The sequence below is a fragment of the Oryctolagus cuniculus genome, chromosome 6 (genome assembly GCF_964237555.1).
Source record: "Oryctolagus cuniculus chromosome 6, mOryCun1.1, whole genome shotgun sequence".
Taxonomy (NCBI): Eukaryota; Metazoa; Chordata; class Mammalia; order Lagomorpha; family Leporidae; genus Oryctolagus; species Oryctolagus cuniculus.
In genome coordinates, this window is record NC_091437.1 from 2201406 (window position 1) to 2226907 (window position 25502).

Here is a 25502-nt window from a genome sequence, read left to right on the forward strand (position 1 = left end):
GAAGGACCCGGGCGAGTGGCAGGAATCAGGAGTAGGAAAGTGTTTGAAATAAAGCCCATCGGGCGGCTCGCCGCCGCGGAGCGGACGCCGCCATCTTGCCTTACGGCCCCGGGCCGCCGGCTGTGGGAACGCCCAGGAAGGCGGGGCGACGCCGGAAATGAGCTCGTGGACTTCCGGTTGCCGTGGCTGGGGCTGCCGCGGCCTGAGGCGAGGGGCTGAGCGCTGAGCCGCCGAGTGGGTTTCCAGAGCGGCTTCCCGTCCGGTGGGGTAAGGCGCGGACCCTGGGGCTGTGCGGGGCGCCGCCCGGCTCCCTTACGTGCCGTCCGGAGGGCCTGCGGCCCCTCGCCCTCTCCCCAGCCCCGGGGTGAGCGCACCCCCAGAGCGAACGTGGCTCCCTCGAGTGTGGCGCGGCCTGACCCCACCTGCTTCTACGCCGGGGGCGGTTGATGTTGCGGCCGGCGGCGGCGGCGCGGGTTGCGTCTCCGTAGTTGTCCTGTAAGGGCTCGCGGTTCCATCCTGGACAGCAGCTCTGCAGCTGCCTTCCCGTGCAGCCTCTGGTGCGTATCGGACCCCCGGGTTCCCCAGCCCCGCGACCCTCGTCTGGCTCCTGCCGCTGCCAGCCCTCAGCTGGTCTGCGCTAAGATCGTCGATCTGACCCCGCGAAGTCCCGGCGTCCGGCCTGGGTATTTCTGCCTCGTCCTGCGTGTCCTTCACTTCCCTGGGGGCTGGTCGAGTCCTGGGGTCTGTTGCGTTTCAAAAGGTGCCGCGATTTTGGACAGCGATGACCAAAACGATGCTGTCTCAGTGTTACGGTGCTCATTTTGTAAACCGATCCACTCGCACTAATTGGGACACAACCTGGAAATTACATATATGTGGTAAATATTGTAAAAAGTGTCAGAAAAAGATCTTTACCCAAACTATATGGAAGGCACATTAACTTTTTTTTTTTTTTTTTAAGATTTATTCACTTTGAAAGTTACAGAGAGAGGGAGAAATGACAGAGAGAGGTTTTCCATCTGCATGGCCACAGTGCCCACTGCTGGGACAGGCTGAAGCCAGGAGCTTCACTGGGGCCTCCCAGAGGGTGGCAGGGCTCAAACACGTGCACCGCTTTTCCCAGGCCATTTTCAGGAAGCGGGATCAGAAATGGAGCATCCAGGACGTGAGCCGACACCCATGTGGGTTGCCAGCATTGCAGGTGGAGGCTTTAGCAGCTGTGTCACAATGCCAGCCCTTACATTTTCTTTTCCCCCCCTTTTAAGAAGTAATTTATTTGAAAGGCAGAGTTACAGAGAGGCACAGGCAGAGAGAAAGAGAGGTTTTCTATCCACTGGTTCACCCCCCAGATGGCTGCAACAGCCAGAGCTGGGCCCATCGGAAGCCAGGAGCTTCTTCCACATCTCACACACTGGTGCAGAGGCCCACGCATTTGGGCCATGTTCCTCTGCTCCCCCAGGCCATAGCAGAGAGCTGGATCAGAAGCGGAGCGGGCAGGACTTGAACTGCGCCCATGTAGGATGCTGGTACTGCAGGCAGCGGTTTTACCTGCTACACCACAGCATCAGCCCACCAATATTTTCCTTTAGGATTTATTTTACTACTATTTCTTTTTTTTTTTTTTTTTTTTTTTAAGATTTCTTTTTTTTTTTTTTTTTTTTTTTTTTTGACAGGCAGAATGGACAGTGAGAGTGAGAGACAGAGAGAAAGGTCTTCCTTTGCCGTTGGTTCACTCTCCAATGGCCGCTGCGGCCAGCGCACCACGCTGATCCGATGGCAGGAGCCAGGTGCTTCTCCTGGTCTCCCATGGGGTGCAGAGCCCAAGCTCTTGGGCCATCCTCCACTGCATCCCGGGCCACAGCAGAGAGCTGGCCTGGAAGATGGGCAACCGGGACAGAATCCGGTGCCCCGACTGGGACTAGAACCCGGAGAGCCGGCGCCGCTAGGTGGAGGATTAGCCTAGTGAGCCGCGGCGGCGCCAGCCTTTTTTAAGATTTCTTTTATTTATTTGATAGAGTTACAGAGAGAGGTACAGACAGAGAGGTCTTCATCTGCTGGTTCACTCCCAGATGGCTGCAATGGCTGGAGCTGCGCCAATCCAAAGCCAGGAGCCAGGAGCTTCTTCCAGGTCTCCTACATAGGTGCAGGGGCCCAAGGACTTGGGCCATCTTCTACTGCTTTCCCAGGCCATAGCAGAGAGCTGGATTGGAAGAGGAGCAGCTGGGACTCGAACTGGTGCCCATATGCAATGCTGGCGCTTCAGGCCAGGGTGTTAACCCGCTGAGCCACAGCACTGGCCCCAAGATTCATTTTACTTATTTGGAAGAGTTTAAAAGAGAGCAGGGGAGGCCAGTGCCGCTGCTCACTAGGCTAATCCTCCACCTGCAGCACTGGCACTCTGGGTTCTAGTCTGGGTTGGGGCACCGGTTCTGTCCTAGTTGCTCCTCTTCCAGTCCAGCTCTCTGCTGTGGCCCGGGAGGGCAGTGGAGGATGGCCCAAGTCCTTGGACCCTGCACCCGCATGGGAGACCAGGAGGAAGCACCTGGCTCCTGGCTTCGGATTGGCGCAGCGTGCCGGCCGTGGCAGCCATCTGGGGGTTGAACCAACGGAAGGAAGACCTTTCTTTCAAAAAAAAAAAAAGATCAGGGGAGAGAGGTATCTTCCATTCTCTGGTTCACTTCCTAAATGGCCACAATGGCCAGGGCTTGGCCAGGCAGAAGCCAGGAATCTGGAACCCCACCTCCATCTCATATTGGAGGCAGGGACCCAAGTCATCTTCCATTGCTTCCCCAGATGCATTAGCAGGGAGCTGGATCAGAGGTAGAGCAGCCAGGACTGGAACCACTGCTCATGTAGGATGCTAGTATTGAGGTGGTGATTTAACATGACATCCCACGGCACCCATATTAACAGGTTTTAATACTGGTGGAGACCTATGTTGAAAACCCTGCCCTAAATACCAGTGTTCCCTGGCCCAGACACCGCCTACTCCTGTGTGTCCTCTCCCAGATGTGTGGCTGCAGCCCTCAGCACAGCTCCTGTCCCTTCCTTGGAGCACTCTCCACATGAAGCATGTTCTGAGACCCAGCAGCCTCCCAGACATCACTGGCCTGTGCCAGGGCTGCCTCCTGCACACTAGGTCCAAATCTAATTTCATCCCGTTCTCCCATTCGCTATGCTGATGAATCGTTCTGCAGTCCACCTACCTACCCTGGATGGGTACCTGGAGACCCTGGTACGTGCATGCGCTGCACCACTTCGCGTCTGAAGTGCCTCAGAGCCTCCTCTCCTTCCCATCGGCATTGTAGCTGCTGAGACCCTCCTCACTTCCCATCTAGGTCACACAGCCCAGTCTTGGAAACCAACTCCACTAATAGCATTTCCTGCAGTGACAGAAATGTCATTTGCCTTGCCAAATATGCAGAGAAAGAAGGAGAGGCAGAGAGAGAGAGGTCTTCCATCTGCTGGTTTACTCCCCAACTGGCTGCAACGGCTGGAGCTGCACCGATCCGAAGCCAGGAGCCAGGAGCTTCCTCCAGGTCTCCCACATAGGTACAGGGGCCCAAGGACTTGGGCCATCTTTTCCTGCTTTCCCAGGCCATAGCAGAGAGCTAGATCAGAAGTGGAGCAGCCAAGACTTGAACCGGCACCCATTGGGAAGCCGGCACTACAGGCAGCGAGTCTACCTGCTACGTCACGGTGCCAGCCCCCAAAACTTTTTTTCTAACAACAGAAAGTACCCTTTTATATTCATTAATGTTTTTCCTACTATCACTCAAGTATTTAATAAATGCCACCTTCAATTGCTTTAAACATTTGACCAATGTGTGGTGACAGCAGATCCATGATTGCCCTGGATTGGTGGGGGGAGGGTGGCATAAAGAAGCTGTGGGTTGTGGCTGTGTTCTCGGTCCTGATTTTATGAGGATTTCCAGGGTTGTACATTTTACTCCATACAATATTTTTTTTTATATTTATTTACTTTGAAAGAGTTACACAGAGCAGAGGCAGAGAGAGAGAAAGAGATCTTCCATTCGTGGTTCATTCTCCAGTGGGCTGCAATGGCCAGAGTTGTGCCGATCAGGAGCCGGGAGCTTCTTCCAGGTCTCCCATGTGGGCACAGGGGCCCAAGGACTTGGGCCATCTTCTGCTGCTTTCCCAGGCCATAGCAGAGAGCTGGATCGGAAAAGGAGCAGCTGGGACTCGAACTGGCGTCCATATGAGATGCCGGCACTGCAGGCGGCGGCTTTACCTGCTATGCCACAGTGCCAGCCCCCTCCGTAAACTTTTTAAATCAGGTTGAAACTTGCTCCCAAAAAGATGTAATGTAAAATCTAATATATGTCAATAAAAAGGACAGTCTATATTATTTTAAAATGTTGAGTTATTTCTAGCCTTGTTAAGTCTGCTGATTTCTAGAAGTGAGTTATTTTGCCCCAAGTTCCCATCACATTTAAAAATAAAAACAGTAAGTATGTATGCCTTGTGCCCACCAGTGTTCTGAGTAGTTAGTATGGCCATTCATCTGATCCTCTCAACCAAGGTACAGCTGAAGTACACCAGTCCCTGAACTCGGGCAATCCATTGGCATAAACTACACTGCCTCAATTAAGCCTTAAAAACAAAAGTACTAAAATCTTAAAATCTTTTTAATGGTATATCATGTTAAGTTTAAATCTACTTACATTCTAAATGTTTCAATTCGTGAAAATAACCAAAATCAAAATTCTTTCTGAAGATGCTATAGGTTTATGGAGCTGCTTTTGTGGCGTAGCTGGTTAAGCCACTGCCTGTGATGTCAGCATCCTATATGAGTACAGGTTTGAGTCCCAGCTGCTCAACGTCCAGCCCAGATCCCTGCTAATGTGCCTGGGCAGTCAGAAGATGGTCCAAGAACTTGGATCCATGCCACCCTTGTGGGAAACCAGGATGCAGTTCAGGGCTCCTGGCTTTAGCCTGGTCCAATCCCAGCCATTGCAACCATATGGGGAATGAACCAGTGGATGGAAGATCCATGTCCCTCTCTTTCTCCAACTCTGCCTTTCGAATAAATAATTTTTTTTTTAAAGATGCTATAGGTTTACGCTGGCACCGTGGCTCAATAGGCTAATCCTCCGCCTGCGGCGCCAGCATGCCACCAGGTTCTAGTCCCAGTCGGGGTGCCGGATTCTGTCCCGGTTGCCCCTCTTCCAGGCCAGCTCTCTGCTGTGGCCTGGGAGTGCAGTGGAGGATGGCCCAAGTCCTTGGGCCCTGCACCCACATGGGAGACGGGGGAAAGCACCTGGCTCTTGGCTTCAGATCAGCGCGATGCGCCGGCCGCAGCGGCCATTGGAAGGTGAACCAACGGTAATGGAAGACCTTTTTCTCTCTCTCTCTATCACTGTCCACTCTGCCTGTCAAAAAATAAATAAAAAAATAAAAAAGATGCTATAGGTTTGCATGAGATACCATTAATATTCATAGTACTGCACTTAAAATGGTTTCATTTTGTCCTACTTTGTATTTTGAAATAGATTTTTCTCCTGCAAGTTGTACATAATTTTAAATTCATTATCTATATCTTTATGAGCCACTGAACCTAGATATGGATATTGAACATTATTTTATTTTGTTTTATTTATTTTTTTAACAGGCAGAGTGGACAGTGAGAGAGAGAGACAGAGAGAAAGGTCTTCCTTTGTCGTTGGTTCACCCTCCAATGGCCGCCGTGGCCGGCACGCTGCGGCTGGCGCACCGCGCTGATCCGGTGGCAGGAGCCAGGAGCCAGGTGCTTTTCCTGGTCTCCCATGGGGTGCAGGGCCCAAGCACCTGGGCCATCCTCCACTGCACTCCCTGGCCACAGCAGAGAGCTGGCCTGGAAGAGGGGCAACCGGGACAGAATCCGGCGCCCCAACTGGGACTAGAACCCAGTATGCCGGCGCCGCAAGGCGGAGGATTAGCCTAGTGAGCCGTGGCGCTGGCCAATATTGAACATTATTTTATTTTGACATAACTTTTTATATCTTTTTTATGTTTATCATTAAGGACTAGAAAAAAGTTTTTTTTTTAAATGTTTATTTATTTATTTGAAATTCAGGGTTACACACAGAGAAAAGGAGAGGCAGAGAGAGAGAGGTCTTCAGTTGGCCACAATGGCCGGAACTGCACCGATCAGGAGCCAGGAGCTTCTCCGGGTCTCCCACGCAGGTGCGGAGACCCAAAGACTTGGGCCATCTTCCACTGCTTTCCAGGCCATAGCAGAGAGCTGGATCGGAAGTGGAGAGACAGGACTCAAACCAGCACCCCATGGGATGCTGGCACTGAAGGTGACCACACCACAGCACTGGCCCTGAAAAAGTTTGTATTTTAAAGGAAATTGATCTTTTCCCTCTTAATAAGCTTTTTGTGCCAAGGCAAGCATGTCTTTTCTTACCTCGATCTTACTTGCTCTTCACTTACCTGCATAAATGTGAAAACAGAGCAGTGTCCCAAGAAACCAGTGCCTGAGACCTTGAAGTTAACCCTGGACTGGAAGCACAACTCTAGTTGTATTCTATTAAGATTGTGGTTTAATTTAAAAGTCATAATCTGGGGGCCGGCGCTGTGGCTTAGTGGACAAAGTAGTGGATAAAGCCTGCAGTGCCAGCATCCTATATGGGCGTCAGTTCGACACCTGGCTGCTCCTCTTGCAATCCAGCTCTCTGCTATGGCTTGGGAAAGCGGTAGAGGATGGCCCAAGTCCTTGGGCTCCTGCCTGGGAGACCGGGAAGAAGCTCTTGGTCCCTGGCTTGTGATCAGCGCAGCTCCAGCCGTTGCTCTGGCTGTTGTGGCCATATGGAGAGTGAACCAGCGGACAGAAGTCTCTCTCTCCCTCTCCTTCTCTCTGTGTAACTCTGACTTTCAAATAAATTAATAAGTCTTAAAAAAAAAAAAAAAAAGACAATCTGTGCCAGGCTGTTTAAATTAAAATGTGTGTTTTTGCAGTTTGTAAATTTCAACATGTTTTCCTCTTTCATTTTCTGAAATCCATTTTGATCTCACCTTATAATATGTTCACAATTTGATCCTTAATAAAATCTGCAAATCATATTTGGTTAACCCAATCTTTCCTGTTCTGATTATTCCAAATTATTAGATTCCACATCTCTGTTCCTGGTTCTTTCTACTGTTGGAAAACCGTGTCAGCTGACACCTGTAGAGTCATTTGTGGAAGCGCGGGAAGTGACCATGCTCTAGAGGCCAACATTGTTACTGTACATGGAACTAAAGCTGGGGTCCTGAAGAATGGGAAACTTTGTAGTTAGTCCTGTAGGCCACGATCCTCAGAGCAAGGCAGGCAGTAAGCCTTCCACCTCTGACATTGGACATTTGAGCATCTGTTGGGCTCACTTCTCAAGGCATTTTGAAGTGGTGTCCTGTGTCCTGTCGCCTGCGCTCTGCTCACGTGCCCTCCCGTTGCCCCTCAGTACAGTGCAAAGCCTGTGCAGTGTGCTTGCCCTGCCTGCCCACAGCTGCTTCCTTTCCAAAAATCTCTCAAACCACTGACAGTGGCCTTGATGCTGACTGACTCCGGCGTTGGGCAGTGTCCACCACTTCTCAAATGAGACCCAAGGCAGGACCCTGTCCCTGACTCACCACCTTCCCGAAGCCTTCACCAGGTGCCCCCTTCGGGAGACTGGAGCTTAGGGTTCTGCCATCGACTCCCAGAGCCCCACTTAGCTCTAACTTCCTAGTCTACAAACCCTGAGACACCTTGACTCTGGCCCTGCCCGCTGAGGGAAGCCCACTCTCCTCATTGTGGCAGGGATCCCTCTGTCATGTCAGGGTGTGTGCTGGGCCCAGGAGGTTGCACGCACCTCTGAATTCCCAGCCAGGGGCTGGCTCAGTGGCCCTCAGAAAGCTTGTAGGAGGAGGGATTCTTCAAGCCAAAACTTCGAGTTTCCTCTCAGCCTATTCTCCCTCTCCTCACTCTGGATTGGGAGCACGTCCCTTCCTGTTTAGCCCACACCAGTCCTGCCACCTACGTTGGCAGAAAACTCCAAGGGGATGAGTCATGGCTGCCTTCGTCACAGAGCATAATACACACTCCTGGCCACCTGTGGGCCGGTGAGGTTTGCTGGTCACTTCTTCCTGTCTGCCTTTAAACCACTTGATTCTTCAGGTGACGGCGGCAAGATCTGGGAGTCTGCCCTCGTTCAGTCTTCAAGGACTCACTCTCCAGCTGGTCTCCCACACTAGCCGCCTCCTTGCACACGGCAGGTGTCAGAAGTAGGCACTCACACATGTTCTCAGACACGCGCTGCGCAGTTCACTGGAGAAGACAGTCTGCACAGTATCCGACGTGCATGGCAAAGGATGAGAGACAGTGTGGAGCACGTTGTGTTCTGCACAGTCAGTGTTCAGTAAATGCAGAATGGCTTGAACAATTCCGATGGTTTTCAGAAGAGAGACGTGACTGCCCCCTTGTGGTGACGGCTGGCACTGAGACAGCCCTGCAGGAGGACCATTAGGGCCGACAAGGAGGATGTTGGCGCGTGCTCCACACGGAGGAATGCAGGTGGTAGTGAGAACAGGCTGGGTAAGCAGGCTGGACCAGGTAGAAGAGGCCCTGGAATGTCACCCCGGAACCAGAACTTTGGTGGGTAACACCCGCGTCTGCCCGCTTGATCGGAGCCGCACCTGACCTAGAGCAGACCCTCCGTGGATACCCTGAGTACTTGCAGAACCACGTTGGGAGCGGTCACTCACGGGCGCAGGTCTGTAGTTGAACATGCACAAACCTTCACCTCGACTTCTCACTGCACTCAATATTCCTGTTCCGATTATCGCCAGCCGCTGATGACTCGCAGAGGAAACAATCCACCTTCCTGCATTAGCCGGGAGCTACTCCACGGGCAGCTGGTTAGAATGTGTGCAGCCATTGTGTACACAAAGGCGTCTCTTCCGGGTTCAGTGAGCCCAGCCCCTTCAATTACGTGACCTGTGTGTCACCGCCCTGGCCACTGGGAATTAGCCGTGTTTGTTTACCGGTGTCCCAAAAAGCATGACCTCAGTACTGAGCAAGCGTCCAGAAATGTTCGCATTCTGGCTTGGAAGGCGTCCTCCGAGCGTCCTGAAATTCCACTTCAGACGCGTTTTCCGTACTTCCGCCCCCTCCTCGCTCAGACCCTGGTCCCCGCAGACCCGCCCTCTACCACGCTGCGGTCCGCACGACGGCAGACAAGCAGGAGGCGCGGGAATACTGCCGCGGACCCGGCGGGCGCGCGCGGACCCGGCTCCTGCACCCCGGCGGCGGGAGTCCCATCTCGGCGCCCTTTCCTCTGATTGGGCGGCATGAGGCCGGATGGGCGGGCAGACCAAAAACCCTCGAAATGATTGGTTGGTCGTGGGAAGAAGGCGGGCCCTCCGGAATTCCCGCTCCGGCCGCAGGGGCTGTGCGGTCAGCAGGGGGCGCGCGTCCGGGTCTTCCCGGCAACCGGTGACAGGGCCGCAAGGGGCCGGCCACTGGCCAGCGGGGAGAGAGCGTGACCCCATCCCAGCGCCGGACGCCGCTCCGCTCGGCGGCCGCGCGCTCCTCAGCCACTTCCTCGGTCCACGACGCGGGGTCGGCGGGCCCGCCCAGCCGGAGCTGCGCGCCGTCACAGGAGCCATTCGGCGACCGGTGAGGGGCCCGAGGGACCGGGCGGGCGAGGGTGGCGCGGGGCAGCGGCCCAGCCGTCGGCCGCCTTCCCCCTCCGCCCCGGAGACTCGCGTCCACCGCGTCGAGACAGCCGCCCTGCCACGAGTGACGCGGCGGGGCGGAGGCGGGGCGATTGGCCCGAGGCGTGCGTGGGCCACGCGCGGCCGCTTCTCCCGGCCCGCGCGTCTTCGCGGTCCTTCCGGGTGACCTTCAGGGCCGGCGAGCCCCCGGGGCACTGACAGCCGCTGGGCTCCGAGGGCGTCAGAGACCCGCGCTCCCCGCCGCGCCCGGGTGGGAAGGGGCTCGCGGGGCAGAGCCTTCTCCGCGAGGGGCGGCAGCTGACCCCGCGCCCGGGGACTGACCGCGCGGAGACCGCAGGGGCTGCATCCGAGGCCAAGCCTTCCCCGAGCCCCTCTGCCCCGCGTGAGGGCTGACAGCGGCCTGGCAGACTGTGCGGGACCCCTCGGGAGGCACGGTCCTGAGCACCGTTCTGGACTCGGGGCGGCTTCCATGTCGAGAGAGCGGGCACGCCGAGTGCCCGGTCCAAGGTCACCCGGCAACGTGGCCGCTCGCCTCTGCTTCCGGGCCGGTGGCAGCCCCAGCAGTGCTTGCAGGGTGTGCCGTGAACGGGGCCCTTCCTCCAGGACCTCCCTGGCGGGGCAGAAGACCCCACGTTCCGGGAGGCTCCCTCCACCGCGGGCCTCGGTTTTGTCCTTGTCAGGGACGGAGGATGGATTCCTGCTCTGTGGGTTTCTGCCTGCCTGCGTGCTCACCCATACCTTCACACCTCTCAGACTTCAAAGGACAACGTTTGCGAAACCACAACTTACAAAAGAACGTTCGGATCAAGTCAGGCGTGAGCACCCCAGCTCCCTGCCCTCTCAGAGTGGACCTGGAGCTGAAGGGAGCAACTGTTTGAAGAACTGGACCCTGTTTCTGTTACGGGGAGGAGGATGCAGGGGTGGCCACTCCCGGTCTGAATTCCATCCCCCACCTTTGCCTGCTGGAGCACGGTTAAGATTTCCCATAGTGGGTGGGCCCCGTTCACTGATTAATTCAGAATACAGCCAAGTAAGGGCGGGAGAGCAGCATGGGGGACCTCTCCCAGAAAAGGGGTATTTGAGAAGGGGCTCTCACGGAGGGGAAAGAGACCAAAGCAGGCTCTCGGAAGCCATGTACACCTTCCTCTGCCCTCTACCCCCCGCCCAGAGTGAGGAGTGTGTCCGTTGTGTCCGTCTGGTCTGGATGTCAAGGGGTCTCCCAGTGTCACAGAATCCTGGAGACAGCGTCTCTCAGCTCCCAGGAGGAAACCAGAGACTCACCTCTCCAGGATGTAGCTACAGCTCCCACCGCCCCCTCCTGCTCCCTCTCCTAATGGGAGTCGTCCTATTTCCTGGCCCAGGGCCCTGAGATTGATTCAATACCCACAGAATACACCCTGGGTGCTTGAGCAGCATCTCACCTCCTCATCCTCTGGCTGCTTGGTGCTTCGTACGGAGCTGCACAGTCAGGCCTGTTGTCTCTGCTAAGTGAGCTTCTATGCACCGGCCAGGCCTCAGAAAGCTTGGAGGGTGCCAGGGGAAAGGGACAGGTAGACCACTTGGCCTGCTGTCCTGTCCCTGCACCCCACTGTGTGCCTGTGTTGGATGACTCTGGACAAGCCTGCACAGGAACCTCAGATCATAAGGGATAACGAGTAACACCCACTTCCCATACAAGAAGGGGACACATGTGCAAACATGTTGATGGCACTAACGCCTGGGATGGTTTCACCTTCTGAGTAGCAGTGAGAGAAAGTTGCATAGGTCATGACCCCAAGTCCCAGCCAGGTCTCCTCCTCTTTCCAGAAGAGAGGTGGACTCTTCAGGAGGGGCTGATCAGAGGCCAGAGCGTGGGAAGTGAGAGCAACGACCCTCCTGCAGGGCCCAGGGGCCCTGAGTCGGGCAGGTTCACAGCCCTCTCCCACGGAGTCTCCAGGTGCTCCGGCATGGGCTGCTCACCCTCTGTGAGTTGTTCCAGGGCTTGGAAAGGCAGTCTGTGTCCAATACAAATAAAATATGAGCCAATTTATCATCTTGAATTATCTTTAACATGGGTGAAATTAATTTTTGTACTGTTTAACCCAATAAATCCTAAATACATCAACATTAAGTATTACTAATGAGATATGTTGCATTATTTTCCCATATTAAGTCTGAAATGAGGAGTGCGTTTGGCCCTTACAGCACCATCTCAATCTGGATGAGCCACACTGCGAGTGCTCAGTCACCTCCTGTTTCTCTCTGCCACTGTGGTGGTCAGTGCAGCTCTGAACAGTCCCCTCAGCCCCTCCCTGCAGCTCACACCAGTCCTACCTAACTCCACTTCAAGATGGAGAGATCATAAGGTGGTCACTTGCCTCTAGCAAGTCCTGACTTTCTGGAGCCTCATCTCACCTCGGGATGCGGGCATGGCAGGACAGCTGCAGAGAAAAGCCCATTCTGCCTGAAGGACTCACCGCAGAAGAAAAGTCTCTCACAGCACATTGTCAGTAACTGTTCTCCATCATGACCACTTCTAGCCCTGGTTTGCAATTTGTGACCAACTAGGTATGATCTGAAATGCCTACATTATCTATGAGGAAAAAAAATAAAGCAATATGTGAAACTCAGTTTATCTTGAATCTCTTGTGAATGTTAATTTTCCACTAGTTTATCTTACTTAGTACCTGTTTTTATTAGTTATATGTAAAGTATTAAATGCTTGGAAGATAATAAGGTACTTTATTTTTATTTGGAAGGCAGAGAGACAGAACGATATGATCTTCCACCCACTGGTTTACTTCCCAAATGCCCACAACAAGCAGGACTGAGCCAGACCAAAGCTAGGAGTGCAGAATTCAAATCTGGTCTCCCATGTGGGTGGCAGGGACCCAACCACTTGAACCATCACAGCTGCCTCATTAGCAGGAAGCTGGAACAAGAGGTAGAGCCAAAACTCAAGCCCAAGCACTGTGATATGGGATGTGGGCATCCCAAGCAGTGTCTTACTGACCGCACCAACCAAATGCCCACCCCCCGACCCCTGCAAAGTACTTTCAAGGATTCAACAATTAGGACTTTTCACTTCCCCTTTTCCAAGCTTTCCTGTATGTTTTTCCCAAAGTACTGGAAATTTGGCAGATTACTTCAAAGCTCACAGCCAGGAGAGAGGTGGTTGTGATAGTCCAGAAAGCATCCTCTTTTAGCACAGTTGATATTTTCTTCTTTCAGGCCCACCTCAGGCACAGACCCCTTTGCTTCTGGGGCAAACTCCCACGTGGAGTGAGGTTCAGAAGAGACTTGAAGAGCCTGCCATGGCACTCAGGCACCTAACCTGCATCCCAGACCAAAGTCTCTCTTATTCCTTGTCCACAATGGAAGGAAATGCTGTCTTCATTTTAACGAAATTTATGTGTGTCTATTTGTGTTTTTATTTCTTTTGGCATGTGCCCTGGGAGAAGGTGGCTTCTGAAATAAAGGCCTGTGAGGTGCTGTGATCCCCAGAAACCCCTGCCAGAGCATTGCTCTCTGGGGCATTTGGGACCAGCCATTGACCTGGAGTGTCTGGGTGCACATTCTTTCTGGAGTAACCAGGAGGTTCCTGCCACTGCTTGCCAACACATTTGTAAAATCATTCTCTTTGAGGGGCCGGCTCCATGGTGCAGTAGGTTAATGCTCCGCCTGCAGTGCCAGCATCCCATATGGGCACCAGTTCTAGTCCCAGCGCTCCTCTTCCAATCCAGCTCTCTGCTATGGCCTGGGAAAGCAGTAGAAGATGGCCCAAGTCCTTGGGACCCTGCACCCACATGGGAGACCCGGAAGAAGCTCCTGGCTTCGGATCAGCACAGCTCTGGCCGTTGCGGCCATCTGGGAAGTGAACCAACAGAAGGAAGACCTGTCTCTCTGACTCTCCCTCTCACTGTCTGTAACTCTACCTGTCAAATAAATAATAAAATCTTTTTTAAAAAAATCATTCTCTTTGAATAAAATGTCTGGAATTCAATATACTGCACCCCCCCCCAAAAAAAAGAGTGCTGTCACCAATGAAACAAGAATGGCAACATGATCAGTGAGTTGTGATGCTGTTCTTCCTAGTTTTTCCCCCTAAGTTTTACTTTATTTATTGAAGAGAGAGGGATGGAGGACTCCCATCTGCTCATTCTCTCCCAAAATGCCTGCAACAGCTGAGCAGCAGGAGCTGGGAGCCAGCTCAACACGGTCTACCACATGGGTGGCATAAACCCAGTTGTCTGAGGCCTGCTGCCTCCCCAGGTCTGCATAAGCAGGAAGCTGGAGTCAGCAGCCAGAGCCAAGCATTAGACTGATGTGGACACAGCATCTTAACCAGTGTCTTAACTGCTAGGCCGAATGTCCACTCCCTTCCTAAACTTTACTTTTCAAAATGTCCATTAAAAAGTACCCTCCTTTCTCACAGTGAGAATAAAGACCCTCTCTCTCCCTGCTTGTCTCCTGCTCAGATTAAACCTGCATTCCCCCTCTCCCTTCACCCCTGCAGGGCAGAGCACCCCTGCCCCTCCAGAGGCACCAGAGGAGGACTTCCCACGCTGGCTGCTCCTGCCCTGCACCGAGGGGAGTCACAGCCCCAGAGCTCACCTCTGCAGGTTTGCTGCTTTCAAAGCTTTTTTTAATTTGACCCCAATTATATCCCAACAATGGGTATCCCATCTTTGTGGGGAGTATTTGTATGGATTTCTATCCACTAACACGGAAATGACTGCGGACCATTGGTTTGCCTCCCCCACCCCATCTGTCGGGGGGCAGGTGGCTGAACCAGGCACTTTTTCTGAACTCCGGTGCCCACAGAACTGGGCCGGGGCACAGTCTGGCCTTGTGGGAAGCAGTCAATGGGGAGGCGGGCAGGTGGGGAGGGCGTGCCAGTGTCCCTTCCCGGCTGACGAGCTGCCCTTCTCCCAGACAGCTGCCAGGAGCACCCTGTCGGATCTGAGGGTTCCACCGGAGGTAAGCAGGGTGCTCTCCATAAAGGGGTTCATCTGCTACTCCTGGTTCTCCGATCCCTGGACCTGGGCAGAATGATAGCCAACGACTCGGCCTCCCAGAGGCTCCTGGAGCCTGCCCCTCCCCTTCCCTTCCCAGCCTTCCTGACGGTGGGGACGTGCTTCTCGGGCGCTGCCAGCAGCTTGTGACCGCGTTTGCTGTGAACTGACCTGTGCACGCTCCTCTCCCCACCTCCTGGGTCCTGAGCTGCCCTCTCCTATCTGGGGCTGGGTACTTCCTTGCAAAGCCAAGGAACAATGTTTTGGGGTTCCTCAAAGACTTGCCCGGCACAGGCCTCGGCTCGCTGTGCACCAGGTTTGCGGCTTCTGCCCAGGCTGCTGCCAGACCCCGGCCCATGCGCGTCCTCAGAGTGCCGCTTTGTCCTGTGCAGGCCTAGCTGGGCTCCCCCGGCACAGGACGGTGTGGGGGGAGCTAAGCCCCGGGATTTTTCATTGCCTGTGCTCTACTAGCGCATCTCCGGGCGGGGACCCCCAGTCTGTGGCCAGAGAGCAGGCCGGACACCCCGTCTGCCCCACTCATCCCCACTCTGTCCCTGCGCTCAGGCCTCCCGCCTCCTGTGCAGAGCGCAAGCCCTGCTCCGCATCGTCTCCTGCTGCTGTGCCTCCCGCCTTCACAGGTGCCACGTGGACACCCCCTTCACACAGGTGGAACTCGGCGGCTTTGCATCCTCTCGGAGACGGACCACGCGGGGAAGTTACAGGAACACGGAGCCAGCGTTCCCCTGGGTGGGGCTGCTGGCGCTTTCGCTGGGGTTCACTGTGACCTCCCCACAGGGCTCCAGGTGCGGGGTGAGCCTGGCCGCAACCACCCCTCCCCCCCGCAGCGCCCTCTGTCCAGGCCTTAGGGACCCTAAACCTCCCTGGCGCAGGGACGGCGCGCCTCCCCGCGGGCCCGGCTCGCCATGTTCCCGGCGGCAGGGGTGGCGGCGAGGCCCTACGCTTGCAGCGAGTGCGGCAAGAGCTTCGGCTACAGCTCGGTGCTGCTGCGGCACGAGCGCGCCCACGGCGGCGAGCGCCGCTTCCGCTGCCTGGAGTGCGGCGAGCGCTGCGCGCGGGCCGCCGACCTCCGCACGCACCGGCGCGCGCACGCCGGCCAGACCCTATACATCTGCAGTGAGTGCGGCCAGAGCTTCCGCCGCAGCGGCCACCTCGACCTGCACCTGAGCGCGCACCGGCGGCGCGGCCGCATCTGCCCCTGCCGCCTCTGCGGCCGCCGCTTCCCCCACCTGCCGGCGCTGCTTCTGCACCGGCGCCGCCACCACCCCCCCGAGCGGCCGCGCCGCTGCCCGCAGTGCGCCCGCGCCTTCCGCGACAGCGCACTACGTTTCCATCAGGCTCGGGCGCACCCCGCAGGACCCACCGTCTCCCCAGCCACCAGCGCGCTCCGCCCCCACGAGGCGCCATCGCCGCGGGCCGTCCAGGCCAGTGCGCAGCTACGGCGGCGAGCGCGCATCCCAGCGGCCCGGGGAGCCCGAGACAGTGCACCCGTGTCCCCGCACCCCGCGGAGGCGCACCAGTGCGGCGTGTGCGGCAAGAGCTTCGGCAAGGGCGCCACGCTCGCGCGACACCTGCACAAGCACTCGGGCGAGAAGCCCTTCACCTGCCCCGAGTGCGGCAAGCGCTTCTTGGAGAGCGCCACGCTGGTGCGTCACCGGCGCACGCACACGGGCGAGAAGCCGTACGCGTGCGGCGACTGCGGGCGCTGCTTCAGCGAGAGCTCCACGCTGCTGCGTCACCGGCGCAGCCACCGAGGCGAGCGGCCGCACTCGTGCGCCACCTGCGGCAAAGGCTTTGGGCAGCGGTACGACCTGGTGGTGCACCAGCGCATCCACACGGGCGAGAAGCCTTTCTCGTGCCCCGAGTGCGGCCGAGGCTTCAGCGACCGCTCGGACCTCACCAAGCATCGGCGCACGCACACGGGGGAGAAGCCCTACGGCTGCGAGCTGTGCGGCAAGCGATTCACATGCGTGTCCAACCTCAACGTGCACCTGCGCAACCACGCGGGCCACAAGCCACACAAGTGCCCCGAGTGCGGCAAAGCCTTCAGCGTGGCCTCCAAGCTGGCCTTGCACCGCAAGACGCACCTGGGCGAGCGGCCGGCAGAGTGCGCCCAGTGTGGCAAATGCTTCAGCCACAGCAGGTCGCTGTCGCAGCACCTACGGGCCCACACGCGTGCCCGCACCTCTGCCGCCGCCGCCACTGCCACCACCACCCAGGCTGCAGTCGGCACCGCCCTCACCTTTGCGGGGCCAGCCCCACAGGAAAAGCCAGCGCTCTTTGCGTCCCCATGGAGGGGGACTTGCTGAGGCCACAGGAAGGCCAGGACAACTGCAGGCAGCTGCAGGCTTGGGAAAGGACTCCACGGGTGGCCCTTCCCTGGGCTCTCCTGCCTCTGCACCTCCCTCCCCGGTAGTTCTGCGCCCACCCGGTCCTTACGTTCTTGGCTTCTCTAGGGGTGTGGGTGCAGGGAGTCAGGGTCTGAACGCCTCCCCTGCTGCCACCCTGCACTGTTTGCTTCCGGCTTTCCTGCCTGCCTTCTATCTCCCCGGGCCTCTCCTAATTTCAGCCTGTCTCCACCTCCCCTTCCCCGTCGTGTGCTGTGCCCACCTCCTCAGGTGTCCAGCAGATGTGGCCGCAGTCCGTCTCACCAGCCTCTTGATCTCACCTGGTCATCCTGCTTCCTCCCCAGCACCTGGGAAGCAGCCGGCAGACCCAGGGGCTCTGGGCTCAGCCTCCTGCAGTCGGCAGGGAGCTATCTGCTCCGTGACCCCAGCCGGACCGTGTGGGCCGTTGTCAATGAGTGGCAGAGGCTTCCAAGCCAGAGGGGAGGGGCGGGAGGGAAGAGGCCTGCAGGTGTCCAATGACTGTCGGTGTACGGCTGGTGAAATAAAGACTTGTTTGGGTTTGAGATTCCGAGAGCCCCTCTGAACCCTCAGGCAGCCGTCTCCACAGACGCCAGGTTCTCTGGCAGTTCAAGGTCTTGTCCCTTCCCACCGCAGCACAGCCTCCTGGACGCAGGACTCCTTGCTTCTGTGCCGTGAGGAGCCGACGGCCAGTACAATGCGGCCCCAGATCGCGTGCCTCCTCCTGCTTGGCGTCCCCCTGGGCAACCGGCACCCTCCTCACGGTCACATTGGAAGTGCCAGCGTGCATCGGAAACCTGCCCTCGGGGCAGGGCAAACGTGGAAAAGGGCCCAACCTCAGGTGCCAACACAACCCGCTCGGCCACACGTGCCCAGGAACAACGCGGTTTATTCCGTCCTTGTCCAAGACCAAGGTCGCCCAGCTGCCCTGCGCTCCGGGCCGCTGTGGTCCCAGGGCCCAGGCCCCTGGCATTCTCTTCTGGTCCCTCTCCTCCTGGATCCTTTTCCAACCTGGGGTCTGGCTCCCCAGCTGAGGGGACAGCTCATTGCTGGGGGAGCAGGGTTGGAGCCTGAGGGGGCCTGGGCCCTCGGGTGGCACCCAGGGGCTCGGGGGCAGAGTGGCTGGGGCAGGGCTCCTCGGGCCCAGATGACTCTGGTGGGGCCAGGAGCAGGGCCGGGTGACTCTTGCTGCGGTGTGCTGCGACACTGTCCGGCTTCTCAAAGCGCTTGCCACAGAACTCACAGGGGAAGCGCAAGGCGGCCGCTGTCTCCGCGTGCTTGCGCCGGTGCCAGTTGAGGGAGGCCTTTTGGCGGCAGGTGAACCCGCAGATCTCACACCTGGAGCCAAGGACAGGAAGGGAAGGAGGCGGCCTCGTCCCGTCAGGACTTCCAGGGCTCTTCCTGCTTCCTGTGCCCGGCTGCCAGGCCCGCCCCCGCCCGTGGCCCTGGCCCTCACTCACTGCAGGGGCTTCTCTCCCGTGTGGATGCGTCTGTGGATGACCAGGTTGCTGCTGGTTCGGAAAGACCGGGCACAGAACTCACAGATGTAGTCCCGGGTGTCTGTGGGTGCACAGGAGAAACAGTATGCTCTAGCCCCAGGCCGTGGCCCCTCTGCAGCTCACCCACCCCTCCTGAGGGTCAGGAGGCCTGGGTGGTAACTGCTTGTGTTCCGTATCGTGGAATTAGTCTGGGCCTTGACCTGACGGGTCACAACAGCCGGTTGAGATATGAACACAGAAAATGTGACACCACCAAGGAGCCTTCCTTACAGTCACCCAGTTCCACCAGAACCACTGAGCTCCCAGGGGAGGCTCCCTGCCTCGCAGCTGGGCCTCTAAGCTGGTCTTTGCGAAAGAGAGGCATGGAAAGGAGACCTGGGTCCTTGTGTGTGGACAAAGTAACAGGTAGCAGCTACACGGAAGTCTGGAGCTCGGGAGGGGAATTCGGATTGAAGGCCGAGCCCTGCAGACACGCCCCAGCGCCTGGAATCCTCTCCCTGCTCTGGCTGTTGGCTGAAAGCAGCCAATGCCACCCCCTCCTTAACGTGTCCTCCCTGAACAGTCCAGTGGCGCCTGGAGTGTGTCACCTGTGCTGCACCCCAGATCTCTCCCAACACCAAGTGCAGGGGTGCCACACTCACCCCTCTTCTCTGCCCCCACACCCACTCGCCCCTCCCTGGGACAGGGTGCTGCAGCCACACAGCACCAAGTACCTGCTGCACACCTCCCCTAACTCCAGGTTCACGTCTCCTGAGATGCCTGATGAGCACGTCCCCTAGCCCGCCGCTCACAGGTGCTCACAAAACCGCAGCCTCTTCCGCCCGGCTGCTGCAGCTGGAACCCTCCGCGGCGCCAGCTGCCCCTGCCCGCCCCCGCTGTGGCCATCTGCCCTCGCCAGGCAGCCACTCTCCCCAGCTCGGCTGCAACCAGCAAGTGCAGCCCAGCCCACCTCTGCAGTGGCCGCTGCAGCCCCCTGCTCCCACAGCGGTCTCTGTGTTTCTGGGCCAGCCCTGTCCCTGTGCGGCTCCAGACCCAGGACGGTGTCTCCTCACCTGAAGTGAGAGCCAGGCAGAGTGCCCTCCTCCTTCCTCTGTACCCTCCTGGCCTCCCCAATCCTGCACAGGCCAGGCTGGGGCACCTTAGGGTCAGCAGACGGAGCCCAGGCCCCCGATCCTGCACAGGCCAGGCTGGGGCACCTCAGGGTCGGCAGACGGAGCCCAGGACCCCGATCCTGCACAGGCCAGGCTGGGACACCTCAGGGTCAGCAAACGGAGCCCAGGCCCCCGATCCTGCACAGGCCAGGCTGGGACACCTCAGGGTCAGCAAACGGAGCCCAGGCCCCCGATCCTGCACAGGCCAGGCTGGGACACCTCAGGGTCGGCAGGCGGAGCCCAGGCCCCCGATCCTGCACAGGCCAGGCTGGGACACCTCAGGGTCAGCAAACGGAGCCCAGGCCCCCGATCCTGCACAGGCCAGGCTGGGGCACCTCAGGGTCGGCAGGCGGAGCCCAGGCCCCCGATCCTGCACAGGCCAGGCTGGGGCACCTCAGGGTCGGCAGGCGGAGCCCAGGCCCCCGATCCTGCACAGGCCAGGCTGGGGCACCTCAGGGTCGGCAGGCGGAGCCCAGGACCCCGATCCTGCACAGGCCAGGCTGGGGCACCTCAGGGTCGGCAGGCGGAGCCCAGGCCCCCGATCCTGCACAGGCCAGGCTGGGGCACCTCAGGGTCGGCAGGCGGAGCCCAGGCCCCCGATCCTGCACAGGCCAGGCTGGGGCACCTCAGTGTCGGCAGACGGAGCCCAGGCCCCCGATCCTGCACAGGCCAGGCTGGGACACCTCAGTGTCGGCAGACGGAGCCCAGGCCCCCGATCCTGCACAGGCCAGGCTGAGGCACCTTAGGGTCGGCAGGCGGAGCCCAGGCCCCCGATCCTGCACAGGCCAGGCTGGGGCACCTTAGGGTCGGCAGGCGGAGCCCAGGCCCCCGATCCTGCACAGGCCAGGCTGGGGCACCTCAGGGTCGGCAGGCGGAGCCCAGGCCCCCGATCCTGCACAGGCCAGGCTGGGACACCTCAGTGTCGGCAGACGGAGCCCAGGCCCCCGATCCTGCACAGGCCAGGCTGGGACACCTCAGGGTCGGCAGGCGGAGCCCAGGCCCCCGATCCTGCACAGGCCAGGCTGGGACACCTCAGGGTCGGCAGGCGGAGCCCAGGCCCCCGATCCTGCACAGGCCAGGCTGGGACACCTCAGTGTCGGCAGACGGAGCCCAGGCCCCCGATCCTGCACAGGCCAGGCTGGGACACCTCAGTGTCGGCAGACGGAGCCCAGGCCCCTGATCCTGCACAGGCCAGGCTGAGGCACCTTAGGGTCGGCAGGCGGAGCCCAGGCCCCCGATCCTGCACAGGCCAGGCTGGGGCACCTCAGGGTCAGCAAACGGAGCCCAGGCCCCTGATCCTGCACAGGCCAGGCTGGGACACCTCAGTGTCGGCAGACGGAGCCCAGGCCCCCGATCCTGCACAGGCCAGGCTGGGGCACCTCAGGGTCAGCAGGCGGAGCCCAGGCCCCAGGCCCACTGCACTTAGGGCTCTGCTCACAGCGTCCTCCGCGTCCCCTTCCCCAGCCCCGGGAGGCGTCCCCGAGGCTCAGCCGCAGGTGCCGGGCGCACTCACCGCTGTGCAGCTTCACGTGCTCCTTGAGGTGCTTCTTGAAGTTGAAGGACTTCCCGCAGGCCGGCTCCGGGCACGAGAAGGACTTCTGCTGGATGTGCTGGTATTTCTTGTGGTGCTGAGGCAGAGGCGGGCGGTGGGCAGTGGGAAGCAAAATAATGATGGCCTTCCCGGGGAGACGACCACCTGACCCCACAGGCAGGCTTCGGTCCCCCGTCCTACCTGGCCGCACCGACAGAGCCAACAGCCCCGCGTGCCTCCCCCCACCGTCACCCCTGCCCTCACACGGTTCTGCTCTTGCCTGGCCCCCGCCTCACTCTGCGTGCTCTGCAGTGCTCACTCCACAGTGCTCGGGGACACTCCCAGTGCCCCAAGTGTGGCCTCCCGTGTGAGGGGGACGGGGCAGGTGGGTGCAGCTGCTATCTCTCACAGCAGCAGCCCTGTGCAACGACAGCGCCCAGCCTTCCTCCGCAGCTGCGCTGTCAGTCCTGCAGACACGCTCCCAGCCTGGAGACTTCTAGGGGGAACGGCTTCTTCAGCCTTAATAACCCGGCGCATCTGACCTGACTGCACCTGGCCCCATGCACAGCCCCGCCTCCCCTGGTCAGCCTGCAGGAGAGCTCCAGCACCCCTGTGACGGCACAAGATGCCCCCCGCAAGGCTCCGCCCTTCCTCAGGCTTCGCTGTCACTCAGGGGCTCCTCCCGCTTCAGCTCTGGCCGCGGCTCTGTCCCACGACCTGCACGGCTGGGGTCTACCTCACTGTGGGGCTCTGGCCGGCCCGGCGTGTGCCCCTGCCCAGCGGGAAGTGGCGTGCACCGCCACATGGGCTGAGGAGCCTCCAGGGAGCCTCAGGGCCACATCTGGGGGCGGGAACAGCGTCAGCACCTGTCCCCTAGGGGTGCTGTGAGGACCCCAACTACACACGCCGCCTGCCTAACCCCCCAGCAGCCCAGCTCTGTGCCAGGGCTCTGTGAAACAGGCAGTGGTGGGGGTGGGCCGTGCCTGGGGGACTGACTTTGCGGCCTCGGGCACCAGCCGTCAGTCTACGGATTATCAACCGTGGGCGAGCTCTGCAAGTGCCCGCTTCCCCACTGCTGTCCTCAGCTTCGCCGGCAGCCCGTCCCCAGCCCTGCGGCCACCAGGCCCTGCCTTGCCCTCACATTCAGATACTGCCGGTTGGAGAAGATCTTTCCACAGCCAGGGAAGTCACAAGGCATCAGCTCCCTCCTGGCGGCTTTCCTGGGGACAGACAGGAGGCAGCACTCCCGCCTGCTGTCCCCAGCCCCCGCCCGGCCCCTGGGTCCCGTCTCCCCACATCCTACCTGGGGACAGACAGGAGGCAGCACTCCCGCCTGCTGTCCCCAGCCCCCGCCCGGCCCCTGGGTCCCGTCTCCCCACATTCTACCTGGGGACAGACAGGAGGCAGCACTCCCGCCTGCTGTCCCCAGCCCCCACCCGGCCCCTGGGTCCCGTCTCCCCACATCCTACCTGGGGACAGACAGGAGGCAGCACTCCCGCCTGCTGTCCCCAGCCCCCGCCCGGCCCCTGGGTCCCATCTCCCCACATCCTACCTGGGGACAGACAGGAGGCAGCACTCCCGCCTGCTGTCCCCAGCCCCCACCCGGCCCCTGGGTCCCGTCTCCCCACAGCCTACCTGATTCTCTTGGGACCGATCTGTGCAGTGTCCTCATCCCAGGCTGGGCTCTGAGCAGACAGGGCCTGGCTTCCAGGGCTACAAGCAGCAAAGAGGGAGCAGAGGGCCTCGAGGGGGGCCGCGTCCCAGGACGCCCCTGCCCTCTGTCTCAGCATCAGGTTACCTGGCCAGGGGCTCGCTCTGCTGGGCTGCTCGAGGGGCCCCATCGTGCTCCAGCTGCACCCTGAGTTCTGACAGCACAGCAGCGCCGGAGCCCAGCGGGGATGCTGGTGAAGAGAGTGTAGCAGGAGCAGGGGGCGCTGCAGGGGCTGAGGGGGCCTCCTCCTCCCCCAGCGTGAGGGTGGCAGGGGAGGGGCGTGGTCTGGGGGCATCTGGGTCGCTGCTGAAGGGAGAAGCGAGAGGAAGAGGACATCAGCTGTCGGGACACTCAGCCAGCCCCAGCCCGACCCTAACCCCTGAGCTGAAGATCCCCAGCTTGGGACAACCCTGGCCAGCACCAGGCTGCGGTCCACACCCGCTGTCGGCCCTCAGAGCCCACCCTCCGGTTCCACGTGCAGGGCTCTGAACTGCGGGCCCCTCCCGGCTCTGCTCAGCACCCCTGGGGCCCAACTTGCTCATCTGTGGAGCTGTAGGTCCAGGGGCTGGCGTCACTCAGCATCTCCTCTTCCTCCTCGCCGTCCTCTTCCTCCTCGCCCTCCTGCTCTCCCTGCCTGCCGGCGCAAAGACGCCGAGCCTGAGGCCCCGCCCCCCCCGCAGGGCAGGTGCAGCTCGTCCTGCCCCGGGCTCCCCAGGCTCCCTGTACCTGGGCAGCCCCGCCTCTTGAGCGCGCTCTTCATGCTCGGGTTCCCAATCTGTGGACACAGGCAGCGTCAGAGGGGAAGGCACTGGTTCCGGTGCAGTTGTAAGGACCGAGGTGGCGGGGGCTTGACAAGGAGTGAGGGGCCTCCGACCTCTCGGGAAGGTCCCAGCCACCGAGGTCTCCCCACAGGGCACCGGGTGCCCTCGGCGCCCTCCACGGAGGCACAGCACACGCTACCCTCCTGAGCAGGGCCTGAGAGCACACCACTTCCCTCGCACCGAGCTTCCCTGGGCGAGGACCCCTTGTCAGCACAGGGTCCCAGCCTACCTGCAGGCTGCCGCCTGCCGCTGGCCGCAGGGCAACAGCTGCTCCGGGCAGTGCGTGCGAGGGGCACGGGCTTGGGCTCCTCTGGAGGTGAAGGGCCCGAAGAGGGTCCCCAGGAGAAGGTGTGGCCTGCCGAGCACTCCCACACAAGCCCCCCGTCGGCACCCCCGGGCCCCCGAAGGCCGGGCACCAGGCTGCACTCGCGGCTGTGGGCGTGCGACAAGAGCACCAGATACTGCAGACCCTTGGGGGGCACCGGCTCAGGACCTGGAGGGGTGGGGGAAGCCATCAGGCCCGGCCAGGGCTCCTGCTTCTGCCCTGAGGGCCACACCCACACAACCCTGGGGCCGCAAACTCCTGGGCCGCCTGGTGCTGCTCCTGTGCACCCAGCAGGCCCCTGTCCGGGCTGCCCCCATCAGACCACCGTGCCCCGCTTCCCAAACCCACTCAGGCGCCCCGGCCCCTACCTGCACAGAGGATGCAGCCTGAGGAGGTGTACCTGCCAGAGAGAGGGGGCGGGCGGGTCAGGCCCGCGTGCCCCGCCCCCAGCCCCCGGACCGCGCAGGGAGCAGGGCCTGGAGAGCCACCGGGCCCTGGGCAGGGAGGAGGGGGATCCTCACCGGTCCAGCAGGAACTTGGCGAGCTGCGAGTGCAGCGCGAAGCCCAGCCGCTCCTTGAGCAGGCACCACCGCTCCATGTGGCCGCCCAGCCGGATGCGGCACTTGCTGCGGCGCGCGTCCAGCTGCCGCCGCTGCTCCCGCCGCCTGCGGGTGGCGTCTGCCCCCGAGGGGGACGCCATGGGCGCCAGGACCTGCGGGGCGGGGGCCCGGCCGCTGGGAGGCCACTAGTTGTCCTGACGTCGGGGGACGGCCAGCCTGGCGCGAGATCACGGTCAGGACACCGACCCGCGGACCCAACGGGAGTCACGCACCAGAGCGTGAAGCTCTCCCGGGGGAGCGCCAGCTGGGGTGGGGGGCACAGACGCTGCGCCCTGGAGAAGCACGGGGCCTTCACTGGTTCTGGGGGGGCAGTGGTCGTGGCCTGGTTTACACCTGGGGGGTGCTCTTCCCGGTCAGGGCCGGGGGCGTGGGCCTGAGCGGAGGCCACCCCGGGCCGCCCCCGTGAGGTTCGCCGAGCGCGGGGACACACCGGTCCCGCAGACCCCCAACCCGCCAAGGCCTTACCTGCGCGCCCCACCCGCCCTCTCCCCACTGCGCCTGCGCCCCGCGGCCTCGCGCGCAGGCCCGGAGAGCCGCGGAGGGCCGGGGCCCACCTCGCGCGCGCGGCGCCGTTTCTCCTTTAAGAGGAAACAGTCCCCTCGGCACGGGCGGCTCCAGCGGAACCGCGTCCCCGAGCGGGGCGGGCCGGACGGGGCCGCGCGTGCGCGCCTGCGCGCGGCCAGCCCGCGCAGCGCCTGCCGGGAGAGCGGTGCGCGCGCGTGGGTCGCGCTCGCGGTGGGCGCTGTCCGCGGCGAACGCCCGCGACC

At 60.3% G+C, this 25502-nt stretch overlaps 2 protein-coding genes across 10 annotated transcripts; one reads left to right on the forward strand and one right to left on the reverse strand.

Annotated features, from left to right (window-relative positions):
• Window positions 1-178: 178 nt before the first annotated feature.
• Window positions 179-17622, forward strand: ZNF672 (zinc finger protein 672). Of its 9 annotated transcripts, none has more exons than XM_051828568.2 (4): window positions 5387-9640; window positions 14195-14300; window positions 14614-14658; window positions 15258-17622. In XM_051828568.2, exon 4 carries the CDS (start codon window positions 15617-15619, stop codon window positions 17018-17020), a length of 1404 nt encoding a protein of 467 aa, XP_051684528.2. In that variant the 5' UTR covers window positions 5387-9640; window positions 14195-14300; window positions 14614-14658; window positions 15258-15616; the 3' UTR covers window positions 17021-17622. The 9 variants fall into 9 exon arrangements, with proteins under 9 accessions (XP_069932063.1, XP_051684528.2, XP_051684527.2 ...); XM_051828567.2 differs by having other exon boundaries at window positions 15332-17622; XM_051828569.2 differs by having other exon boundaries at window positions 14618-14658.
• A 327-nt stretch (window positions 17623-17949) lies between these two features.
• On the reverse strand, window positions 17950-25217 carry ZNF692 (zinc finger protein 692). Its single transcript, XM_008252448.4, has 11 exons — window positions 24637-25217; window positions 24484-24515; window positions 24020-24283; window positions 23696-23744; window positions 23508-23603; window positions 23057-23275; window positions 22894-22971; window positions 22400-22478; window positions 21241-21355; window positions 18538-18637; window positions 17950-18415 (listed from the first exon to the last, which is right to left on the reverse strand). Exons 1-11 carry the CDS (start codon window positions 24813-24815, stop codon window positions 18121-18123), a joined length of 1506 nt encoding a protein of 501 aa, XP_008250670.2. The 5' UTR covers window positions 24816-25217; the 3' UTR covers window positions 17950-18120.
• Window positions 25218-25502: the final 285 nt, after the last annotated feature.

Bases quoted from the DNA above. Each gene is read 5' to 3' on its own strand.
- ZNF672 (XM_070075962.1), top strand. From the start codon at position 15,617: ATGTTCCCGGCGGCAGGGGTGGCGGCGAGGCCCTACGCTTGCAGCGAG.
- ZNF692 (XM_008252448.4), bottom strand. From the start codon at position 24,815: ATGGCGTCCCCCTCGGGGGCAGACGCCACCCGCAGGCGGCGGGAGCAG. The intron at 24,516-24,636 runs GTGAGGATCCCC...TCTCTCTGGCAG, and splicing joins GCCAAGTTCCTGCTGGACCG to GTACACCTCCTCAGGCTGCA. The intron at 23,745-24,019 runs GTAGGCTGGGAC...CTGTGTCCACAG, and splicing joins CGGCAGGCGGCAGCCTGCAG to ATTGGGAACCCGAGCATGAA.